The sequence below is a fragment of the Myxine glutinosa genome, chromosome 1 (assembly GCF_964187855.1).
Source record: "Myxine glutinosa chromosome 1, kmMyxGlut1.1, whole genome shotgun sequence".
Classification (NCBI taxonomy): Eukaryota; Metazoa; Chordata; class Myxini; order Myxiniformes; family Myxinidae; genus Myxine; species Myxine glutinosa.
Genome location: NC_136261.1, coordinates 270,690,627 through 270,712,707, shown reverse-complemented (window position 1 = coordinate 270,712,707; position 22,081 = coordinate 270,690,627). Strand labels below are relative to the sequence as shown.

The 22,081-nt window shown below is 44.0% G+C and overlaps 2 protein-coding genes across 3 annotated transcripts in view; one reads left to right on the top strand and one right to left on the bottom strand.

Moving 5' to 3' along the window:
- FAXDC2 (fatty acid hydroxylase domain containing 2) overlaps positions 1-22,081 on the top strand; it is an 881,086-nt gene that overhangs the window by 168,860 nt on the left and 690,145 nt on the right. The gene's annotated exons all lie outside the window — the stretch shown is intronic.
- The window catches only part of CWC22 (CWC22 spliceosome associated protein), a 266,010-nt gene that overhangs the window by 225,737 nt on the left and 18,192 nt on the right, over positions 1-22,081 (bottom strand). The window contains 6 exon segments of the mRNA XM_068131795.2: positions 15,448-15,542; positions 15,544-15,577; positions 17,155-17,364; positions 17,539-17,640; positions 17,864-17,937; positions 19,533-19,840. Coding sequence (XP_067987896.2) covers positions 15,448-15,542; positions 15,544-15,577; positions 17,155-17,364; positions 17,539-17,640; positions 17,864-17,937; positions 19,533-19,840 — 823 coding nt within the window.

Sequence of the window (22,081 nt, the reverse complement as noted above, 5' to 3'; positions counted from 1 at the left end):
GATTTATATGCTTTTGACGCAAAACAATTTGAAAAGTATCAAATTAGAATTTTTGTATAAAATTGCGATTTGTGAAATTTTGGCCTTGTGTTAGTTTACTTACATCACCTTAAGACCACCCTTTTCGGAATCGATATGTTATACCAAGAAATCACATTTTTAAAACTAGGGCGTGCCCGCACGTACGTGCTTGCCCGTACGTGCTTGCCCGTACGTGCGTGCAAAAAAACATGCGTGCAAACAACAACAACAAAAAAAAACTTTGAAACCACGTGGCAGTAACGACCACAGAACCCCCCCCTCTATTTACATGAAATGGTTTGGTCCATTCGCAAAGCCAAAGCGAACGGCTTGCGAGTACGGTGACCATACCTTGGGAACCACTTGTCCGATTAATTTCAAACCTTGAAAAGGCACATCCTCGGGTCCCCAGCAATATACCTGGCAAGTTTCAAGTATATCGGACCGGTAGTTGTCGAGAAACAGCGGTCGCATACAGACACACACACACACACAGAGATTACTGGAATTATAGATAGATGTTGATTTACCAAAAATGGAAAGAATGCATTTATCGGTTTTTGCACAAGAACTCCTCGTATGATTTTTTTTTTTTGCAAAGTGCAAAAGCCTGGTGTAGGCTTTGCCGTTAGGGTGCCAGCTTGGAATCCAAGGATCCTGGGTTCGAATCCCGGTCGATCGCTGAATTAATACCAGGGGGGTGTACTCAGCCTGTCATCCTTCCGAGGTCGGCAAATTGAGTACCAGTCACTGTGTCTGGCAAGAGGCGACCAACAAGGTTGGCGGCAGGAAGGGCATCCGGGCGTAAAACATTGCTTCAAAAAGGGGACCACGGTGCGTGCCCGAAAAATGGCCTCCAAAGGGTGTGTGTGTGTGTGTGTGTGTGTGTGTGTGTGTGTGTGTGTGTGTGTGTGTGTGTGTGTGTGTGTGTGTGTGTGTGTGTGTGTGTGTGTGTGTGTGTGTGTGTGTGTGTGTGTGTGTGTGTGTGTGTGTGTGTGTGTGTGTGTGTGTGTGTGTGTGTGTGTGTGTGTGTGTGTGTGTGTGTGTGTGTGTGTGTGTGTGTGTGTGTGTGTGTGTGTGTGTGTGTGTGTGTGGTCACATGAAAAAGTAAGTACACCCCATGTAAAGTTTTGATTTTTTCAACATATTTCAACATACAGCTATTTGATCTTCATTTCAACATTATTGATAGATAAAGGTGATATAATATAACAAATATTATGAAACATTTACATTTTGTAGTCCATTGTATAATTTAAATAAACATAAATGCAAATTTCACATGTGGAAAAAGTAAGTACACCCTTGGCTCTAATAGGTGGTATTGCCCCCTTTGGCAGAAACAACCTCAAGTAGACGTTTCTTATAACTGTCTACAAGTCTCTGACATCGACTGGGAGAAATTTTTGCCCACTCCTCCATACAGAATTATTTCAGCTGTGTGATGTTTGAGGGGTTTCTTGCATGCACAGCTCGTTTCAAATCCCCCCACAACATCTCGATGGGATTTAGATCCGGGCTTTGACTTGGCCATTCCAGAACCCTCCATTTCTTTCTTTTCAGCCATTCCTTGGTGGATTTACTGGTATGTTTAGGGTCATTGTCATGTTGCAAGGTCCACCTTCGGTTGAGCTTCAACTCTCCGACAGATGGCCTCACATTATCGTCAAGCACCCTCTGGTACAATGATGAATTCATAGTGGATTCTTTGATGGTGAGCTGCCCAGGCCCTGATGCAGCAAAGCTGCCCCAAACCATAATATTTCCACCACCATGCTTTACAGTTGGTATCAGGTTCTTGTGGTCAAATGCTGTCTTTGGTTTTCGCCAAACATGTCTTCTGCTACTGTGGCCAAATAGCTCTACCTTTGACTCATCTGTCCAGAGCACATTGTTCCCCAAGTGCTGGTCTTTGCCTTGGTGTTCATTGGCAAACTTTTGTCTTGCCCTGATGTTCGTTCTGGACAGCAAAGGTTTCCTCCTCGCACACGTCCCATGGAGATCAAATTTGTGCAGCCTCTTTCTAATGGTAGACTCGTGCACTTTGACATTAACAGTGGCAAGAGCTACCTGTAGGTCCCGTGATGACATTCTGGGGTTCTTAGAGACTTCTTTCAGCATCTTGCGGTCTGCTCTCGGGCTGAACTTGCTGGGGCGGCCTGGCCTGAACAAGTTGGCAGTTGTTTGCAATCTTCTCCACTTGTAGATGATCTTCCGGACAGTCGAATGATTGATTTCAAATTGTTTAGAGATCTTTTTAAATCCCTTCCCAGACTCGTAGGCATCTATAACCTTCTTTCTGAAGGCCTCAGAGAGCTCTTTTGATCTAGGCATGGTGACGCCGCACACTTCAACAACAAAGAGCAAACCAAACTAAATGTCTGACGTTTAAATAAGACAGGTTCCTCCAAGATCCTCTCTAACGATGTTCTAATCATTTGCACCTGAGCTGGTGCACCTGATTCTAATTTTAGGTGTTTGAAGTTGTGATAAATTTAGGGGTGAACTTACTTTTTCCACATGCGAAATTTGTATTTATGTTTATTTAAATTATACAATGGACTACAAAATGTAAATGTTTCATGATATTTGTTATGTTATATCACCTTTATCTATCAATATTGTTGAAATGAAGATCAAATAGCTGTATGTTGAAATATGTTGAAAAAGTCAAAACTTTACATTGGGTGTACTTACTTTTTCACATGACTGTGTGTGTATGTATGTATGTATGTATGTATATATACAGTGAAAACAGTGAAATACAGTGAAATTTATATACAGTGAAACCTTGACTTAAGAGTTTAATTCGTTCTGTGACCGAGCTCGTAACTCAATTTGCTCGTTTCTCATAATTAAATTTCCCCATTAAAATGAATTGAAATGCTATTAATCCGTTCCAGCCCCCCAAAAACCACACCAATTTTTTTTGTTACGTGTTTTTAAATAAGAAAAATGTGCTTTATAAATAACAAATAATGTATAAACAAGCACGACCTCATATATACTGTACATAATAAAAGAGAATGTAAAGAAATAAACTGGTTTTATTAAGTGTATTTACTCACACTCCTCACTGTATTTACTCACTGTATTTACTGACACTTTCAACCACACAAACAACAACTTCTCCATCTCTTCATGGACAGAGGTCCAGAGCTTTGAAATAATCTTAACGCCCTTGGCTGGCGTTATAACCTTTATCGACTCCTTCTGCTTCAAAATCGTACATATCGTAGAAGTACTACGATCGTACTGCCTCGCCAAGTCGACAACACGCACACCTCGCTCATGTTTTTCGACGATTCCGTGTTTTATATCCAAGCACATCATCCTTTTCTTCTTCTCAGCACTGCCCTTGGCACTCAATTTCTTAGGACCCATGGTTAAAACTAAGAAATTTTCCAAAATAAACAAAATGCGAAAACAAAACAACAGCGATACGGCAGAGATGCTTGCACGGCAAGATAACCACGTGAACTGAACGCTCGCTGGGCCACCTAGTGGCGGGTGGCGTAAGCTCGCTCGCTCGTAACTCAGATCTCGGTTCACATCACAAAGCAAAAAATCGACCGAGCGACGGCTCGTATCTCGGAAAAGTCGTAAGTTGGTGCACTCGTAAGTCAAGGTTTCACTGTGTGTGTGTGTGTGTGTGTGTGTGTGTGTGTGTGTGTGTGTGTGTGTGTGTGTGTGTGTGTGTGTGTGTGTGTGTATGTATATATATATATATATATATATATATATATATATATATATATATATACAGTGAAACCTTGACTTACGAGTTTAATTCCTTCTGTGACCGAGCTCGTAACTCAATTTGCTCGTTTCTCAAATTAAATTTCCCCATCAAAATGAATTGAAATGCTATTAATCCGTTCCAGCCCCCAAAAAACCACACCAATTTTTTTAAAAATATATATATATAAATATCTCGCGCTTTATATTTCACCTGTATGCAGCATACAAGTTGGCAGGATGGCCTGGACTGGAGGTACGCACACTTGACTCTAAACTGTCCAGCCTGGGTTTGAATCCCGACCCAGCTATAACCTGTCATGTCGGTGTTTCACAGGCAGGGTGATTCATCAATGTGTGTACCACTAAACTGGGCGCCCCGTTTGCGTCCCATTAGTTGTTGGATGTTAAGGATCTCACCGTGTCTTCCACAAAGAGAAGGCGAGCTATCGCCGGCACTCTGAACAAGTTGTGGCCTGGCATGCTCTTCTCCTCTGCCGTTATGTACGTCCTCCTCGGCATCTTTTTCCAGAAGAGCCCTGTCTCGTCACAGTTGAAGATTTGCTGGGGGATGTATCCTTCGGCTTCTATCAGTTCGGCAAAAGTTATAATAAAATCTTCAGCTGCCTTCACATCCGAGCTTGCTGCCTCACCATGCCTGACGACGGAGTGAATGCCGGTCCTCTTCTTAAAATTATCAAACCATCCCCGACTGGCTTTGAATCACTCTTCCGATGCCTCGTCCGTTGATGTTCCCGCCGTCTGCTGCACCAAATCCCCGTAAATGTCTCGTGCCTTCTCACAGATGATGCTCTCGGTCACGGTATCTCCTGCGAGCTGCTTCTCCGTCAACCACACAAACAACAACTTCTCCATCTCTTCATGGACAGAGGTCCGGAGCTTTGAAATAATCTTAACGCCCTTGGCTGGCGTTATAGCCTTTATCGACTCCTTCTGCTTCAAAATCGTACATATAATAGAAGTACTACGATCGTACTGCCTCGCCAAGTCGACAACACGCACACCTCGCTCATGTTTTTCGACGATTACGTGTTTTATATCCAAGCTCGCTCGCTCGTAACTCAGATCTCGGCTCGCATCACAAAGCAAAAAATCGACGGAGCGACGGCTCGTATCTCGGAAAACTCGTAAGTCAAGGTTTCACTGTATGTATGTATGTATGTATGTATGTATGTATGTATGTATATATATATGTGTATGTATATATATGTGTGTGTGTGTGTGTATATATATGTGTATGTATATATATGTGTGTGTGTGTGTGTGTGTATATGTATGTATATATATATATATATATATATATATATATATATATATATATATATATATATATATATATATATATATATATATATATATATATATATATATATATATATATATATATACATATACATATATATATATACATATACATATATATATATATATATATATATATATATATATATATATATATATATATATATATATATATATATACCACCTTTAGAGGCCATTTTTCCCCGCGGAGCAGGGGTTGGCCTTTTTCAGGAACAGGAACAGGACAAGGACAGAACAAGGACAAGGACAGGACAAGAACAAGAGGAACAGGTTGAGATGGTTTTGTCATGTGTTGAGGAAGGATGAAAGTGACTGGTTGAGAAGAGTGATGGAAATGAATGTAGAAGGAAGTAGAGGACGGGGAAGACCGAGAAAGACTTGGCTAAAGATGGTGGAAGAAGAAATGCGGGCAAGGGGGTTAACAAGGAGAGATGCAGAAAATAGGGCAAGATGGAGAAGATTGTCATGGGGCCCGCAAGGCTAACCCCCGCTCTAGCAGAGAAAATGGCCTTAAAATGCATGTTGTTGTTGTATATATATATATTTTTTATTTTTTTATTTTTTTTTTACAGCCATCACACATTCATCAACATTTGGCCAGCTTTGGTTGGTCCGCTCTGCGATCCAGTTTAAAGAAACTACTTTTACTTGTTTCAACATGACCATTACCGGTCAGGAAAAAAGAAAACACATCTTGGTCATTAATAGCAGCGAGTTTTGCAAATGTCAGCCAAATACACTGTTGAGGGGGGCAAGACTTGACTTTTGAAATGGTGTATGAATGCTAAACGAGTCATTTTGCACATGCGCTGTGCATTTTCAGTGACTCGCTTCTGCCTGGCAGGCACTTTTAATGTCATTGCCAACTCAAAATCTGGAATTCAAATCATCTTTTAAACATAATTTACAGCATTTACACGACTGAGGTCGAGGTTAACCATAATTGTTCCGTTCCTAAATGCAAATTGGACTCACGGAAATTGTGTGCATGTATGTGCATGTGTCCATCTGACAAAAGTGTATATCTGAAAATCATAGAAGAATAATACTGACAAAGTCGCCAGAGGCATAAAAACAGGGCTGACCCAATCTCCACCAATGACATCACCATCATTCATTGCCGTTTCAGTTTTGTGTGCAACATCTTCCATTCGCACCTATCTTTGGAAATTTTTTGCTCAATGGATTAGGAATACCTTCTCTGGTTTGTTGATTTCGTGTTTGCTTAAAAATTGGATTTGGTAGTCTGTTGCACTTTTCACGTACTCGGCCAATCCTGCAGTTGTCATTCTGTGGACTTGGTTGAGTTCCATCAAGCAGCGAACTCCTTTTCGTCTTGGCAGGTACATTCTCAGGATGCTTTGATTTTTGGGCAACGTTTTGTGGATGGTGAGGTGTTTCCTTGTTTTGATGTCGAGTTTATTGATTTCTGCTTGTGGCCAGTTTATTATTCCACACATGTACTGGAAAACTGGTTTATGGCTTTGATTTTGTTCCTTGGAATGAAGTACGTTTTCAGGATCAGCCTCTTTCCACACAGGTATAATTTCGTAATTGTTTTGCACATTTGTTTGACATATTTGGTGGCCCTCTTCTACTCCAAGGTATTTGTATGATGCGTCATTTTCTGTGTCAATTTTACGTTGTCTGTTCATATTTGGTCTGCCCTGTATGAATGTGCACTTGGTACTATCGAGGCCAAATTCCATTTGAATGTCGTGTGTGTGCGTGTGCGTGTGCGTCTTTAAAATAATAAAAACACAACACCTCCGGCGACTTCGTCGGCAAAGACATAGAAACAGACCTGATCCGATCTGCACCAAATTTTGCACACGCATTGGTAGTACCCAGGGTCAGGTCACTGGCACAATAAATTCCGTCCCTCCTCTGTGAGGGTGTTGGGGCGGGGGGGGGGAGGGGGACAGAGACGACTTACGATTTTTGCTGTGCACGTGCAATAGTGCAAGTGGTTTACTGACACCATGCTGGAATGGCTGTTTCTAGTTTAGGAAATACTGATAGGGACACGCAGACACACACGGACTAAAAGATGGTCGCTTTTACTTTTACCAATGCAGTAGATGCAAAAAATCTTGTATAATCTCGTATAACAAGGGGTGAGGTCTGATGGCACCAAGCTCCTGCCCTGCCTTGGCTACGATACTCCTCTGCTCCCATCTGTCCTCAGCCAACTCTCTCCACTCTACTCTCTACACCCACCCCCATCTTACAGAAATCCCTCTTCACACAATCCTCCCATCTCAACCACCTTTCTTTTCCTCAACTACCTCTTTTCATCCTACCTTGTTCCCTACCTATCCGCTGTCTTTGCCATTCTCTCTTCCCCCATCCACACCAAATGTCCAGCCCAACTCAGCTGGCATTTCACCAATCTCCCAGTCAAGCTCATCTGCACACCAATCTCCTCCCTCAGTTCATCCATTCTCCTTCTATCTCCCTCTTCACTCCTGTAATCCTCCTGACACAGTTGTTCTCACAAACCTGCAGTCTCTGTTGTTGTCTCTCTGTCAGTGCTATCGTCTCTAGACAGTAAAGGGAGGCCTGCATTACACAAGTCATCAGAACCATCCCTTTCAATCTTCTTCAGATCTTTCTGTCTGCCATTACTCCCTCCACCCTCCTCCACACATTCGCAATCACCTGAATCCTCTTCCGAACCTCTGCCTCTGACTTACCATCCCCAGTCACTGTTCCACCCAGATACTCAGACCTATTTCCTTGTCTAATCTCCTTCCCCTCTAACGTGATATTCATTTATTTTATCTGCTGCCTGACCCACATCACATCCATCTACTCCAAGCTCGTTTTCACCCCATGTTTCTCAAATGCCTTGTTCCACTCCCCCAGTACTTCCTGAATCTCCCACCCACTCTCCACCACAACAACTAGGTTCTCCACGTACAATATCCTCCCCAGAATATCTTTCATGTTTACCTTCCTGCTTACCAGCTCTATCACCATGAAAAACATGAGTGGGCTCAGAGCTTCCCTGCCTCATACCGATATTCATTGAATTCCTCCGACATCAGGGAACCAACCGAAACTCTTCCCGTCGTTCCCTTGGACATCCCTTCCACCAACCTAACTTCTGTTTTCAGCACGTCCAAACATGATTAATAGCAAGTATCATTTTAAACTTACCCTACACATTGACAAGCCCCAGCTATGACCTTCCTACTGGTGTAAAGTAGCACCCAAACCACATATGGTGTCTTCCTCTGGGAAGTCTGCCTGAATGTTGGTAATAACTGCATCATCTTTCCAATTATAGACGTCTATTAAATAAAGCATGAGAAGTTCACAGCAGGCACTGCCGCAAGGTTCAAAGTCCACTCACATGCAGCGATGGTCAAAGGTTTGGGTAGACCGTGCCCATCTACAAACCTTCGGACCTTGCACCTTTGGCACACGTCATCATGAGTTTGCAGAAAAGGGAGCTGCAAGCTACTAACTATCAGCTTTTTGGGTGAGTTTTTGTGATGATTTCAACTGTCACCATGCCAGTTGGCTGGGTGTGGGTACCTCTCTCACCAGCCATGGCTCTTCAGCAAAGGACTTCTGTGACTCACTAGGACTGACACAATCTGTCAATTTCCCCACCCGGATCTCAGTCAACGGAGCATCTTCTCTTCTGGACTTGGTTATGATTAACTTCCCTGAAAATGTCTGCTGCTCTTCTTCTGCTCCAATCGGCTCTTCTGATCATGTGCTTGTTAAAGTGGACATCTCTCTGACCATTCTCAGAGAGCCTCCTCAGCGTCGACGAGTCTGGCATTTCACTCAGGCCAGCTGGCACGGTCTTCAAGCAGCCATCAATCATCTGGACTGGTCTCCTATATCTACCGCCTCTGACATCAACTCATCCTGGGACTTCTTCCAAAGTAAATTGCTCCCTCTCATGCACAGATTTATCCCATCTCGTCTTCAGGTGTCATACCCTTCCTCCCGTCCATGGTACATGGAATGTTGTGGTGAGGCTATTGCCCAGAAACAACTTGCTTTCGTCTCCTGGAAAGCAAATCCAACGGAAAGAAATCTCATTTCCTTTCACAAAGCCCGAAACAAGTGTGTGTCCACCCTCAGGAGAGCCAGGAAACAATATCTCTCTGTTCTCAGGACCGAACTCTCTTATCCGTCTCCCTCTTCCAAATCCTGGTGACGTCTGGTCAAATCTGTTTCTGGTGTTTGTTCCCCCTCCATCCCCTCCCTCAACTCAAATGGCCACACGGCTGACTCCGCACGTGAAAAAGCTGAATGCCTCAACTCTGTGTTTGCCTCTAAATATTGTGTCCCAAACCCATCCCTCTCTGTACCCACCATACCCAGTCGTACCCAGCTGCTCCTGGACTCTGTGTCCTTTCCTCCTGACAAGGTGGAAAAGTTTCTGTCAACCCTCGACTCTGATTCTGATTCTGCAACTGGACCTGACGGCATCAGCCCACGGGTCCTAAAATCCTGTTCTTCCGCTCTTTCACTCCCTCTCTCTGTTCTCTTCACCCTCTCGTTTGCTCAAGGTCATCTTCCATCTGCTTGGAAATGTGCCAACATCACCCCTTTGCACAAAAAAGGTGCAAAAACAGATCCCAGCAACTACAGACCAATCAGCCTTCTCCCAATTATCAGCAAAGTCATGGAATCCATCATTGCTTTAGATATGAAATCTTTCCTCTTCTCCAATGGCTTGATCTCTGATCATCAATTTGGTTTCAGACCTGGTCACTCTACTCTGGACATGCTGCTTCTGCTTTCTCAACAATGGATGGCGGTCCTCAATGCCAAACAGGAAATTAGAGCAGTCTCCCTTGACATATCACGTGCCTTCGATACGGTCTGGCACCCCGCTCTGCTCACCAAACTCTCCTCTTTTGGTATCCATGGAAATCTCCACGCATGGCTGGCGGACTTCCTCTCTAGTCGTAGTCAACGTGTGGCCCTGAATGGGTTTCTCTCATCTCTTCTTCCTGTTCAGACTGGAGTTCCCCAAGGCAGTGTTCTGGGCCCTGTACTTTTTGTGGTCTTCATCAATGATCTCTCTGACTCTCTTGAAAATCCTCTCTATCTCTTTGCTGATGACTCTACTCTCTGTCGCTCCATTCTTCATCCCTCAGATCGGCAATCTGCAGCCTCCTCACTCTCTGCAGACCTGGACAAAATCACAGACTGGGCAAACAAGTCGAACATGTCTTTCAATCCTGACAAATCTCACACTCTTAGGATGTCTCTCTGAAAAGACCGACTGGACAACCCTCCCATCCACTTTCTGAATAATCCTCTCCAAGAAGTTCTGTCACTCAAGCTTTTGGGTCTCACTATCTGCCATGATCTTTCCTGGGAAAACCACATTTCAAATCTGGCCTCCAAAGCCAGTCGCCAACTGGGCATCCTCCGTCGTGCGAAGTCCTTCCTTGGCACACCTGAGCTCCTCACCACATACAAGGCTTTCATCTGCAGCTCAATGGAATACTGCTCTCCCCTCTGGGCTGCTGCTCCTGCCTCACACCTAGCTCGTCTTCACGCTGTTGAAATCAAAGCATTCAGAATCATTGGAATCTCCCGTGATGAAGCTAACTCCAAGGGCCTCTCACTCACTCACCGCAGGCAGGTTGGTGGTCTTTCCGTCTTCTACAGACTCCTCTCTGGCCTTGCCCCCCCCAGCTCTCTCTGGGCTGTCCCACAAATATTCCTACAGGTCGCACAAGATCTGCCTGCAACCCTCTTATGGTTAAACTGCCAAAATCAAGACTCTCTGCTCACAGTCACTCCTTCATTCCTCTTTTCTCACGCCTCTAGAACAAACTCCCTCACTCTCTTCAATCCCACTCCACCCTCCAGGTCTTTAAAACAGCTGTTCACCACCATCTCTTATCTTCCCCCATCTCTTATCTTCAAATCTCCCCACCCTCATTGCTTCTCAATTTCCCCCCTCTCACTCCCCCTCCTCAAAGCGTCCTCCCCGCTTCTTCCCCCTTCAAACTCTCACCTCCATCTCCCCCAACCTTCTGCCTCGCTCTTCCCCCTCCTCAAATAACACCTCATTGTGGCTCACCCAATCACCATCAAACCTTTTGTCCGCCCCATCCTTCCCTTTCTCCGAGCTATTCTGAAATCTCTGACACACCTTCAACAGCTCTCCCTACCTCTTCCACCTCTTCCACATCTTACCCTACCCCTCCTCCCCCCTGTTCTGTATCTGATGCTCCCCCTTCCTCTTCATTAACGGTATGGACCTCAAACATCCGGGGCCTTCGTTCAAACTTAACTGATCTCTCCATACAGGTTGCTTCTGTCAAACCAGACGTGATCTGCTTAACAGAAACTTTCCTCCTTTATGATGTCTCTGATTCCATAGTATCTCTCCCGGGCTACTCCCTCCTCCGGTATGATAGACCTGAGCCTCGTCCTGGAGGCGGGGTTGCTATCTTTATCAAAAACTCTCTTCCTCACTCGCCCTGCACTGCACTCTCTCCACCTCACCCCCAGGAATACCTCTGGCTACGGCTTCCCCTTCGCTCCCACCTCTTGTTCATATGTGTGTTGTACCGTCCACCAAACAGTGATGACTCCATCTACATCTCGCTGTCTGATGATATGGACCAACTTCTATCTACTCATCCCAACTCTCTCTTCCTCATATGTGGTGATTTCAACTGTCATCATGCCAGTTGGCTGGGTGTGGGTACCTCTCTCACCAGCCATGGCTCCTCAGCAAAGGACTTCTGCGACTCACTGGGACTGACACAATCTGTCAATTTCCCGACCCGGATCTCAGTCAACGGAACATCTTCTCTTCTGGACTTGGTTATGACTAACTTCCCTGAAAATGTCTGCTGCTCTTCTTCTGCTCCGATCGGATCATCTGATCATGTCCTTGTTAAAGTGGACATCTCTCTGACCATCCTCAGGGAGCCTGCTCAGCGTCGACGAGTCTGGCATTTCACTCAGGCCAACTGGCACGGTCTTCAAGCAGCCATCAATCATCTGGACTGGTCTCCCATCTCTACCACCTCTGACATCAACTCATCCTGGGAATTCTTCCAAAGTAAATTGCTCTCTCTCATGCACAGATTTATCCCATCTCGTCTTCAGTTGTCATACCCTTCCTCCCGTCCATGGTACACGGAATCTTGTGGTGAGGCTGTTGCCCAGAAACAACTTGCCTTCGTCTCCTGGAAAGCAAATCCAACGGAAGGAAATCTCATTTCCTTTCACAAAGCCCGAAACAAGTGTGTGTCCACCCTCAGGAGAGCCAGGAAACAATATCTCTCCGTTCTCAAGACCGAACTCTCTTATCTGTCTCCCTCTTCCAAATCCTGGTGGCGTCTGGTCAAATCCGTTTCTGGTGTTTGTTCCCCCTCCATCCCCTCCCTTACCTCAAACGGCTACACAGCTGACTCCGCACGTGAAAAAGCTGAATGCCTCAACTCTGTGTTTGCCTCTAAATCTTGTGTCCCAAACCCATCCCTCTCTGTACCCACCATACCCAGTCGTACCCTGCTGCTCCTGGACTCCGTGTCCTTTCCTCCTGACAAGGTGGAAAAGTTTCTGTCAACCCTCGACTCTGATTCTGCAACTGGACCCGACGGCATCAGCCCGCGGGTCCTAAAATCCTGCTCTGCTGCTCTATCTCACCCTCTCTCTGTTCTCTTCACCCTCTCTTTTGCTCAAGGTCAACTGCCATCTGCTTGGAAATCAGCCAACATCACCGCTTTGCACAAAAAAGGTGCAAAAACAGATCCTAGCAACTACAGACCAATCAGCCTTCTCCCAATTATCAGCAAAGTCATGGAATCCATCATTGCTTCGGATATGAAATCTTTCCTCTTCTCCAATGGCTTGATCTCTGATCATCAATTTGGTTTCAGACCAGGTCACTCTACTCTGGACATGCTGCTTCTGCTGTCTCAACAATGGATGGAGGTCCTCAATGCCAAACAGGAAATTAGAGCTGTCTCCCTCGACATATCACGTGCCTTCGACACGGTCTGGCACCCCGCTCTGCTCACCAAACTCTCCTCCTTTGGTATCCATGGAAATCTCCACGCATGGCTGGCGGACTTCCTCTCTAGTCGTCGTCAACGTGTGGCCCTGAATGGGTTTCTCTCATCTCCTCTTCCTGTTCAGGCTGGAGTTCCCCAAGGCAGTGTTCTGGGCCCCGTGCTTTTTCTGGTCTTCATCAATGATCTCTCTGACTCTCTCGAAAATCCTCTCTATCTCTTTGCTGATGACTCCACTCTCTGCCGCTCCATTCCTCTTCCCTCAGATCGGCAGTCTGCTGCCTCCTCACTCTCTGAAGACCTGGACAAAATCACAGACTGGTCAAACAAGTGGAACATGTCTTTCAATCCTGACAAATCTCACACTCTTACTATGTCTCTCCGAAAAGATCGACTGGACAACCCTCCCATCTACTTTCTCAACAATCCTCTCCAAGAAGTTCTGTCGCTCAAGATTTTGGGTCTCACTATCTGCCATGATCTTTCTTGGGAAAACCACATTTCCAAGCTGGCCTCCAAAGCCAGTCGCCGACTGGGCATCCTCCGTCGTGCGAAGTCCTTCCTCGGCACACCTGAGCTCCTCACCACATACAAGGCTTTCATCCGCAGCTCAATGGAATACTGTTCTCCCCTATGGGCCGGTGCTCCTGCCTCACACCTAGCTCGGCTTCACGCTGTTGAAACCAAAGCTTTCAGAATTATTGGAATCTCCCGCGATGAAGCTATCTCTGAGGGCCTTTCACTCACTCACCGCAGGCAGGTAGGTGGTCTTTCTGTCTTCTACCGACTCCTCTCCGGCCTTGCACCCCCAGCTCTCTCTGTGCTCTGTCCCCCAAATATTCCTACAGGTCGCACAAGATCTGCCAGCAACCCTCTGATGGTTAAACTGCCGAAATCTCGGCTCTCTGCTCACCTTCACTCTTTCATTCCTCTTTTCTCCCGCCTCTGGAACAAACTCCCTCACTCCCTTCAATCCCACTCCTCCCTCCAGGTCTTTAAAACAGCTGTTCACCACCATCTCTTATCTTCCCCCATCCAAAACCTTGATCTTTTCTACCCCCGCTAATTCACCCCAGATCCACCTTGTTTGAAATTCCAACTTCTTTCCTGGAAGTCCTGGCAGTGTCCATATGTTTTATACCTCTCCCACCGCCCCCTTCCCACGCCCCCCCCCCCCCCCCAAAGCCCTCGCCCTCTCTCAGATCTCTCGATGTCTCCATGTCTCTCGGTCCCTGCTCTCAAATGTTGTGTTTGTGTCCTTCCCCCTCTCTCCCCATCTTGTCTACCGCTCCCTATGTTATATGTTTTTTGTGTCGGTTTGTCTTTCTGTGTGATTAATGTTCGCTCTTTCACGAGCCTCGACCTTGTATACAAAAAAAAAAAAAAAAAAAAAAAAAAAAAAAAAAAAAAAAAAAAAAAAAAAAAAAAAAAAAAAAAATCCAAAACCTTGATCTTTTCTACCCCTGCTAATTTCACCCCAATTCCACTTTTTTGAAATACCAACTTCTGTCCTGGAAGTCCTTGGTGTCCTTGTGTTTTATACTTCTCCCTCCTCCCCACCCCCCTTCCAATTCCACTTTTTTGAAATACCAACTTCTGTCCTGGAAGTCTTTGGTGTCCTTGTGTTTTATACTTCTCCCTCCCCCCCCCCCCCCCCTTCCCACGCCTCCTCCCCCCAAGCCCTCTCCCTTCCACACATCTCCCTGCTCTCAAATGTTGTGTTTGTGTGCTTCCCCTTCTCTCTCCATCTTGTCTTCCGCTTCCTCTTTTTATATATTTTGTTTGTCTGGTTGATTTGTTTGTGAAGTAAATGTTAGCTCTTTCACGAGCCTCGATTCAGTATACAAAAAAAAAAAAAAAAATTCCGAAAGTTCTCCGAATTTCGGTGTGCAGAGGCATATCCCCATCTCGCAGGTACGTTTCCAAGTATTCCCAGCTTCCTTTGGAAGCTTTGTGAGCCATTTTGTATTACAATCCTTATCTGGCACACAAGATATATGATATATGTTTGGCTGACCCTATGTCTGCCGTTGCTAGGGTTTTCTGCACATGTGCATCAATCATTCTGGGGCAGATTACATCATTTCAAAAGTCACGTGTTGTTGTTCCCCACGAGAAGGGGAAGGGGTGTTACCAAACCCATTATTTTTCTCATCTTCCCTGCATATGTCTTCCTCGCTTTCCTTTTTTTGCTTTAAAGACAACTGTTTAACGTTATATGATAAATCCAGTGCAAAGCTTCTGTTATCACTTGGAGTATCATGGATTATTTATATATATATATATATATATGTATATATAAAAACACCGACACAACCCCACAGCTCACCGTCCACGAACAAGGTTCTCCCAAAGGAGATCTCTGGTGATGTCTTTCATGTTGGAAACGTTCACCTTGTTGACAATACCATTAATCGATTTCTTTCAATGCATCCCAGCTCATTCGCTGATACGCCATGCTGAAAAACAGGTGGTGTAAAATAACGGTTGTTACAAGGCAATAAAAACAGGTAAACAACCACTATTCACTCAGAAATTGCTATATAATGAGGAAATGCTTAACATTTTGATTTTTATTACATGAATCAAACAGTTTTTTTTTGTTGTTTTTTTTAAATACAGAGTAGAGGTTCATGGAGGAGCTAGGGCATATAATGGATTAGTACACAACATAACTAAATGAACAGCAGGAGGAGGAAAAGATACCAACAGGTGAATTGAGAGGGAAAAAGAGAGATACAAGGGAAGTGGGGAAGAATGAGGACTAGGGGAGAACACATGGGTGGACAAGATGGATACAGCCTAAATTCTCAAGAAGACAAACTGGAAGCTTGGAAAGAGGTGGGCTTGGGGAGGGAATAACAAGGGTAGAAAATATCATGGTTTGGGTGGGGGATGATCTGAGATGGTGGTGAACAGCTGTATTGAAAACCTGGAGGGAAAGATGAGATGGAAGAGAGTGTGAAAGTTGGTTCTACACGTGGGAAAAGGAGGAACGAATGAATGGAGGTGAGCAGTGATTTTGGATTTCAGAAATTTCACTAGAAGGGGGTTCTTGGCAGGCCTTGTGCTCCATTAAGAAACTTATGGGGGGGGGGGGGTGGGGGGAAGAGTAAGAGGGAAGCACAAAGGTGCAAGACCAGAAAGAAGGCAGTAGAACACAGAGAGACCATGACCTGTCTATGAGGTGAAGTGATAGTCCCACAGACTCAGCTTCTTTATGGAAGATTCCAATGGTCTTGACGGCCTCGATTTCCATGGCAACAGGCTGGGCAATGAGAAGCAGGGGTGCCAGCCCAGAGGAGGGGGCAGTATTCCATCAAGCTGCAGATGAAGGCCTTGCAGGTGGATAGGAACACAGGTGTGCCAAGGAAGGACTTTGCACGACTGAGGATGCCCAACAGTAGACTGGCTTTGGAAGCCCATTTAGAGGTGTGGTTTGACCAAGAAATATCATGGCTCATACTGAAATCCAAACGCTTGAGTGACTGAACGTCTCCAAAAGGAATGTTGAGAAAGTAGGTAGGAGAGTTTGCCATATGGTCCTTTCAGAGTCAGTGAATGTGTGAAATTCGTTAAGATTGAAAAACATTCTCATCAGTATTTCACCATCTCGTGATTGCTGCCTTTTCAACGGGAGCATTTTACTGAATGAATGAATTTACCATGGGGGTATTAAAAGTGCAACACACTGTATAGCCTGACATCTCACACAGACCAAACCAAGCAAGGAAGGAAAATTGTCCCCTGCCTGATAATTATTCGAGTGACCTGGTATTTATCAAGCTTAGACAAACTTAGTTTCCAGAGGCTGAAAAACAATATCTGAAAGGCTCCTGACATCAGTTTGATTTGAACCTAAACATTCGGTATGCCAGTGTGGCATCCTTAAAACTAAAATCTGTTTTATTCTTCCCATACCTGTTAATACCCAAAATGAATGCCTTTTTCTTAACAGCAGCAGCAGCTTTGCATTCTTATTTTATTAAGCAAGTGCATTTATTACGCCAAGGTAAAGCTGCCACAAGGGTCACACCTGCTCTTGTCAGTTATCTGCTCCTGCAACATGCGTAGCTTAGCAGGTGGGATGTACGCTCCTCCAGAGCGCATGAGCAGCTCATCTCCTTCAGTCCTCTTCTTCTTCGCAGGTGGCTCTTCCTGAACAAGGTTTACTTCTGCCTGCTTTGCTGTCGTGGTTGTTGGTGCACGTTTACGATGCTCCTCATCACGATCTCGACCCCAGTTCCTGAATAAACAACACACAAGAACACACGCATATGCACACACAAACATAACACACGGATAATATACATTTAACCATCATCCACTCACAACTTCAATGAACACTTCATGCAATATATTTAAGGTAGGTTCCTCATTTGACAACTATTCATCAAAAAAGCCAATGACATAAACACACCTGGCTCTCTCCTGTGCTGTCCGATCAAAATTATCTCGAGCAGACCTTTCATCTCTTTCTCGCGACTCCAAGGGTGAATGTGACTGCTGTCTTTCCCTCCGTCTGTGCATAAGACAGATACTTTAAATGTCAACCTAAACTTGTGACTGAAACTTACAACAATGCAGTTTCATACTTATTCCAAGCAGAAATGCCAATAAACACTAAGAAAAAGGCACACCGTACAAACAAAAACAAAATGCATTTTGATGTGATCCATCTGCCATTCCTACACCAAATACAGAAGGATCCAAAGGTGCGACACAATACAGCACAACAAAGGTACCTGTTGGGAGAATGCGAGTGATGTCGTGGCAGGGCAGAATCGGAATCAGAACTGTGCGCATTACTCGGATGATGCTGGAACAACAACAAAAAAAAGTTCAATCAGTTTGCTGCTTGACATTCAAGACAATTAGCATAAAGTAAACCAATGACTACACATGATATCCCATTTAACAGCCATTCTCCATTAGAATTTGGTTCTTGTGAAGGTCATTTGACTTTCAATGGAAATTAAGTTCAGTATGAGAGGTTCTCCGATACTGGTTTCGTTAGAAATAAAGTGTGTTTTACCAGCTTAATAAAGAACTATTAAAAAAAAAAATCAAATGAAGTATTTGGCTCAATGTTGCTGTTACACTGCACAGCCATGGACTGGTGTTAACCATTAACAAGTCACCCATTACTGAGAACATGCACACAGTGTCTTTATTCAGCATTCTTATGATGCATTACAGCATCTACATTGCTCATCCAGACTTGGTTATGAAACAGTAAAACTTACGATTGTAAACAAAGTATACGGACAAGTGTGGTATTGGTAGTTACTTGAATACTAATGAATGCACGATGAACTGGAAACGATAATGCTGAACCAGCAGTGATATGCAAGTTGTTGCTCCGTATGCAGCCTGTGGCTGCTGGTTGCATCACCTTCTGGAAGCGTGGCTGTGCCGCTGATGAAGTGCCCCTGTTACCAGTAAGCTGGTACCCATTTTGGTGACGTCGGACGAATAGCAAGCCGAGTCAATCCAGCTGAAGTTATTTCAACGGCGCAACAGGGGTTCAAACTCAAGACCCTAAAATCTTATGCCAGCCACCTTAACCAATAAGCCAACACCAGGCTTAATGCCCTGCAAGTAATGTGTAGAGAAGGGTTGGAAAAGAGACTAGTGGAAGACCAATATAATCGGCCAATATCTGGAATTTTTTGAGGTTATCGGCATCATATAAAAAAAAATCCTTCTAGTGATGCTCGGCAGCTTGACGACCAATGGTTTGCTAGTTTTCAGGACAATCTTGTCTTGAAAAACGCCATCTTGAAAAACCCGAAAAACTTTTCACCTCTATATCTCCGAAACCACTCCATGGGGAAAAAATGAAATACGACTCATTGTCCACTACTCCTCATAGGGATCAACATATATTCATGATGATGTCATTGGTGTCTTCATTATGACGTCATAATTAGACAAGTAGAATGCTTGGTCCAATCAGTTTGAAATTTATTGTGCATTAACTACACAAAAATTGTATGGGAGAATTAAATTAATGACGTCATCGGTCATGTGGTTCAGCAGCCATATTTTATTGAACAGAAATCTGTCATCAACAAACCAAAGAAACACAGCAGCTAATAAACACCACACAAACTAAAAACACATCCTGGCGAGGGTCTGCAATCGCCGATTGCTCTTGTTTTTTGAAAACATGAAAAACTTGGCGTGCAAGTAATCTGCCTCTGTACTACCAATATATTGTCGATTCTAACTTAGTATTTCAATACACATTGCATTGAATTTCCCCGGGCAACACCAGATTCTTCAGCTAGTAGTACGTACTTTATAGACATTTTAATTGTACATACATTATAGAGGAACTCGGTTGAAAAAAGAAAATAAAACATGCGATTCGACAATCAACAATATATGGTGATGCTGCTGCAAACTCACCACAACTTGCACAATGCTGCTCTTCATTTTCTGAACAGCCACACCACTGCTGGCCGCACTGCCTTCACTCTCGTAACTCCCATCAGAGTCTTCACTGGCTTCATTTTGCAAGGAAGTTTGTTGCCCAACTGTGACAACTGGTGGCGTTTGTGATCTTTCAACAGAGTTCTCGTGTGCCTTATCCAAGGTTGACCCAGATGCATTGGCATCCGCTTCACTAGCATCAACCATCTCCACCACAGGCATTACGTCGTCCTCTTTCTGAACAAGAGGCTGGTCTGTAACGTCCACAAGGGAACTCTGAACATCTGAGAAGAGAAGAAAGAAAAACTAAAATTTGGTACAGCATGAAAAACCAAATTTTCATACCAGGTGCTCTTTTGTGAGGACACAGTCAATGGAGAAAGCTGCAAAACTAATCTCAAAGATCAATGGTCCTGGACTAAACCAGAGGGAATGCAGAGCCGCATTAAAAAAGTGATATATGCAAGGAAGCGACTCCCATCCAACAATATCGCAATTTCTCATCAGATTTAACAGAAATTTGAAAAGAGCATCAGATCCCAAATATTAAGGGGAATTAACCCATGGTTAATGGGCCAGCTCTGAATTTATTTTGGTAAGGAACCGATTTTTGTCTCAATAAACCACACACTAAAACGTTCTTAAAATAGATATTTACATTTTACAAGTTATTTACACTTATTTACAAGATACATTTTTTATTTTGTGACAAACTTGGGAAAATTCAAAAATGATAATCTTCTACAGAATCACACACTTGGTCTTTGAGTGATGTTAATGGCAAATATAGAGAATATCCATCACTTCCTGAGACTTGCAAAACTTGGAACGAGAATAATCAGTTTAAAAAACCACCTTTAGAGGCCATTTTTCCCCGCAAAGCGGGGGTTGGCCTTTTTCGGGAACCGTGGTTGTTGTTTTTTTTGGTCCTCTTTTTGAAGCAATGTTTTACGGCCGGATGCCCTTCCTGACGCCAACCCTTTTTGCCGCCTTTAACGACAAACAGGGAATTACCAGTGAACTGGTACTCAAATTAGCCGACCTCGGAAGGATGACAGGCTGAGTCAACCCCCCTGGCGTTAATTCAGCGATCGACCGGGATTCGAACCCAGGATCCGAGGATCCTAAGCCGGCACCCTAGCCGCAAGCCCAACACCAGGGTAAATCAGTATGAAGACGAGAATAATCGAGAATAATCAGTATGAAGGCAATAAAGAAATAAAGGGCTCAGTCATTCATGCTAGAAGAATAGTCCAGACTCGTTACGACATCGAAAATAGGCAAAATTAAATTTCACATTCAATGTTACAAATGATGCACTGAAAGAAAAATAAAACTACCCCCATTTCATGCATTGTTTAAAAGAAGTTCAATACCAACCAGAACTAATGACGAGAATTAGACCAATTGTTCCCATGTTGTAAACCTGCCCAGCACAAAGTCAGAATCTCCATACGATACAAGCATGTTGAATCCGAGGAAAACACGCCAAGATATATCCACTGTTGAACAGAAAGCAAGATGCAACGCCGTACTCAAAAGTGACATCCTGCATTTGCACAAGTTGGTGAGATGGATTGACGATGTCAGACTCATTAGGGATGGAGTCCTTATTACAGACAAATAAGCAATTTCTAGGATCCAACTACCTTTTCAAAAAACCTCCGCATATGCAAGTTGCACGTTGCTTTTTGAAAAATCTGTTTTCGCATTATGTCTCACTGTAACGCATGTAAATCACAGCTCCTGATACTGATGACAGATTTATTTATTTTATTTTTTTTGTATACTGAATCGAGGCTCTGTGAAAGAGCGAACATTTACTTCACAAACAAATCAACCAGACAAACGAAATATATCAAAAGAGGGAGCGGAAGACAAGATGGGGAGAGAAGGGGAAGCACACAAACACAACATTTGAGAGCAGGGAGATGTGTGGGAGGGAGAGGGCGTGGGGGGAGGAGGCGTGGGAAGGGGGAGGGGGGGAGGGAGACGTATAAAACACAAGGACACCAAGGACTTCCAGGACAGAAGTTGGTATTTCAAAAAAGTGGAATTGGGGTGAAATTCGCGGTGGTAGAAAAGATCAAGGATGGGGGAAGATAAGAGATGGTGGCGCTTATATTGCTTTCTTTCACATTATTATATTGCTTTCACAACTACAACGCTAGAGGTGAGACATGTCATTTTTATTTGCAGTAAAATATATATGGGTGAGTAATTTTACTCAGTCATTTGAAATTCTGTTATCGCTTTGATAATATATATATTTCCAAAATAATCGTACTTTTATTTGTGAAACAAAAGTAAATCCACAAGCCTGTGCAATGTATTCCTTACAACTGTGCTGTGATGGTGGTGATTGGGGGGGATGCTCTTGGTCCCGTCATTTTTGACGTTTACTCTGGTAAAAAATAAATAAAAGTTGAACATGTTGAGGTATCTTGAAACATTTTTCCCACATGTTTGCATCATCTTGGCAAACACACAAACCATGGGGTAGGTACTCCATTCCCATCTGTCAA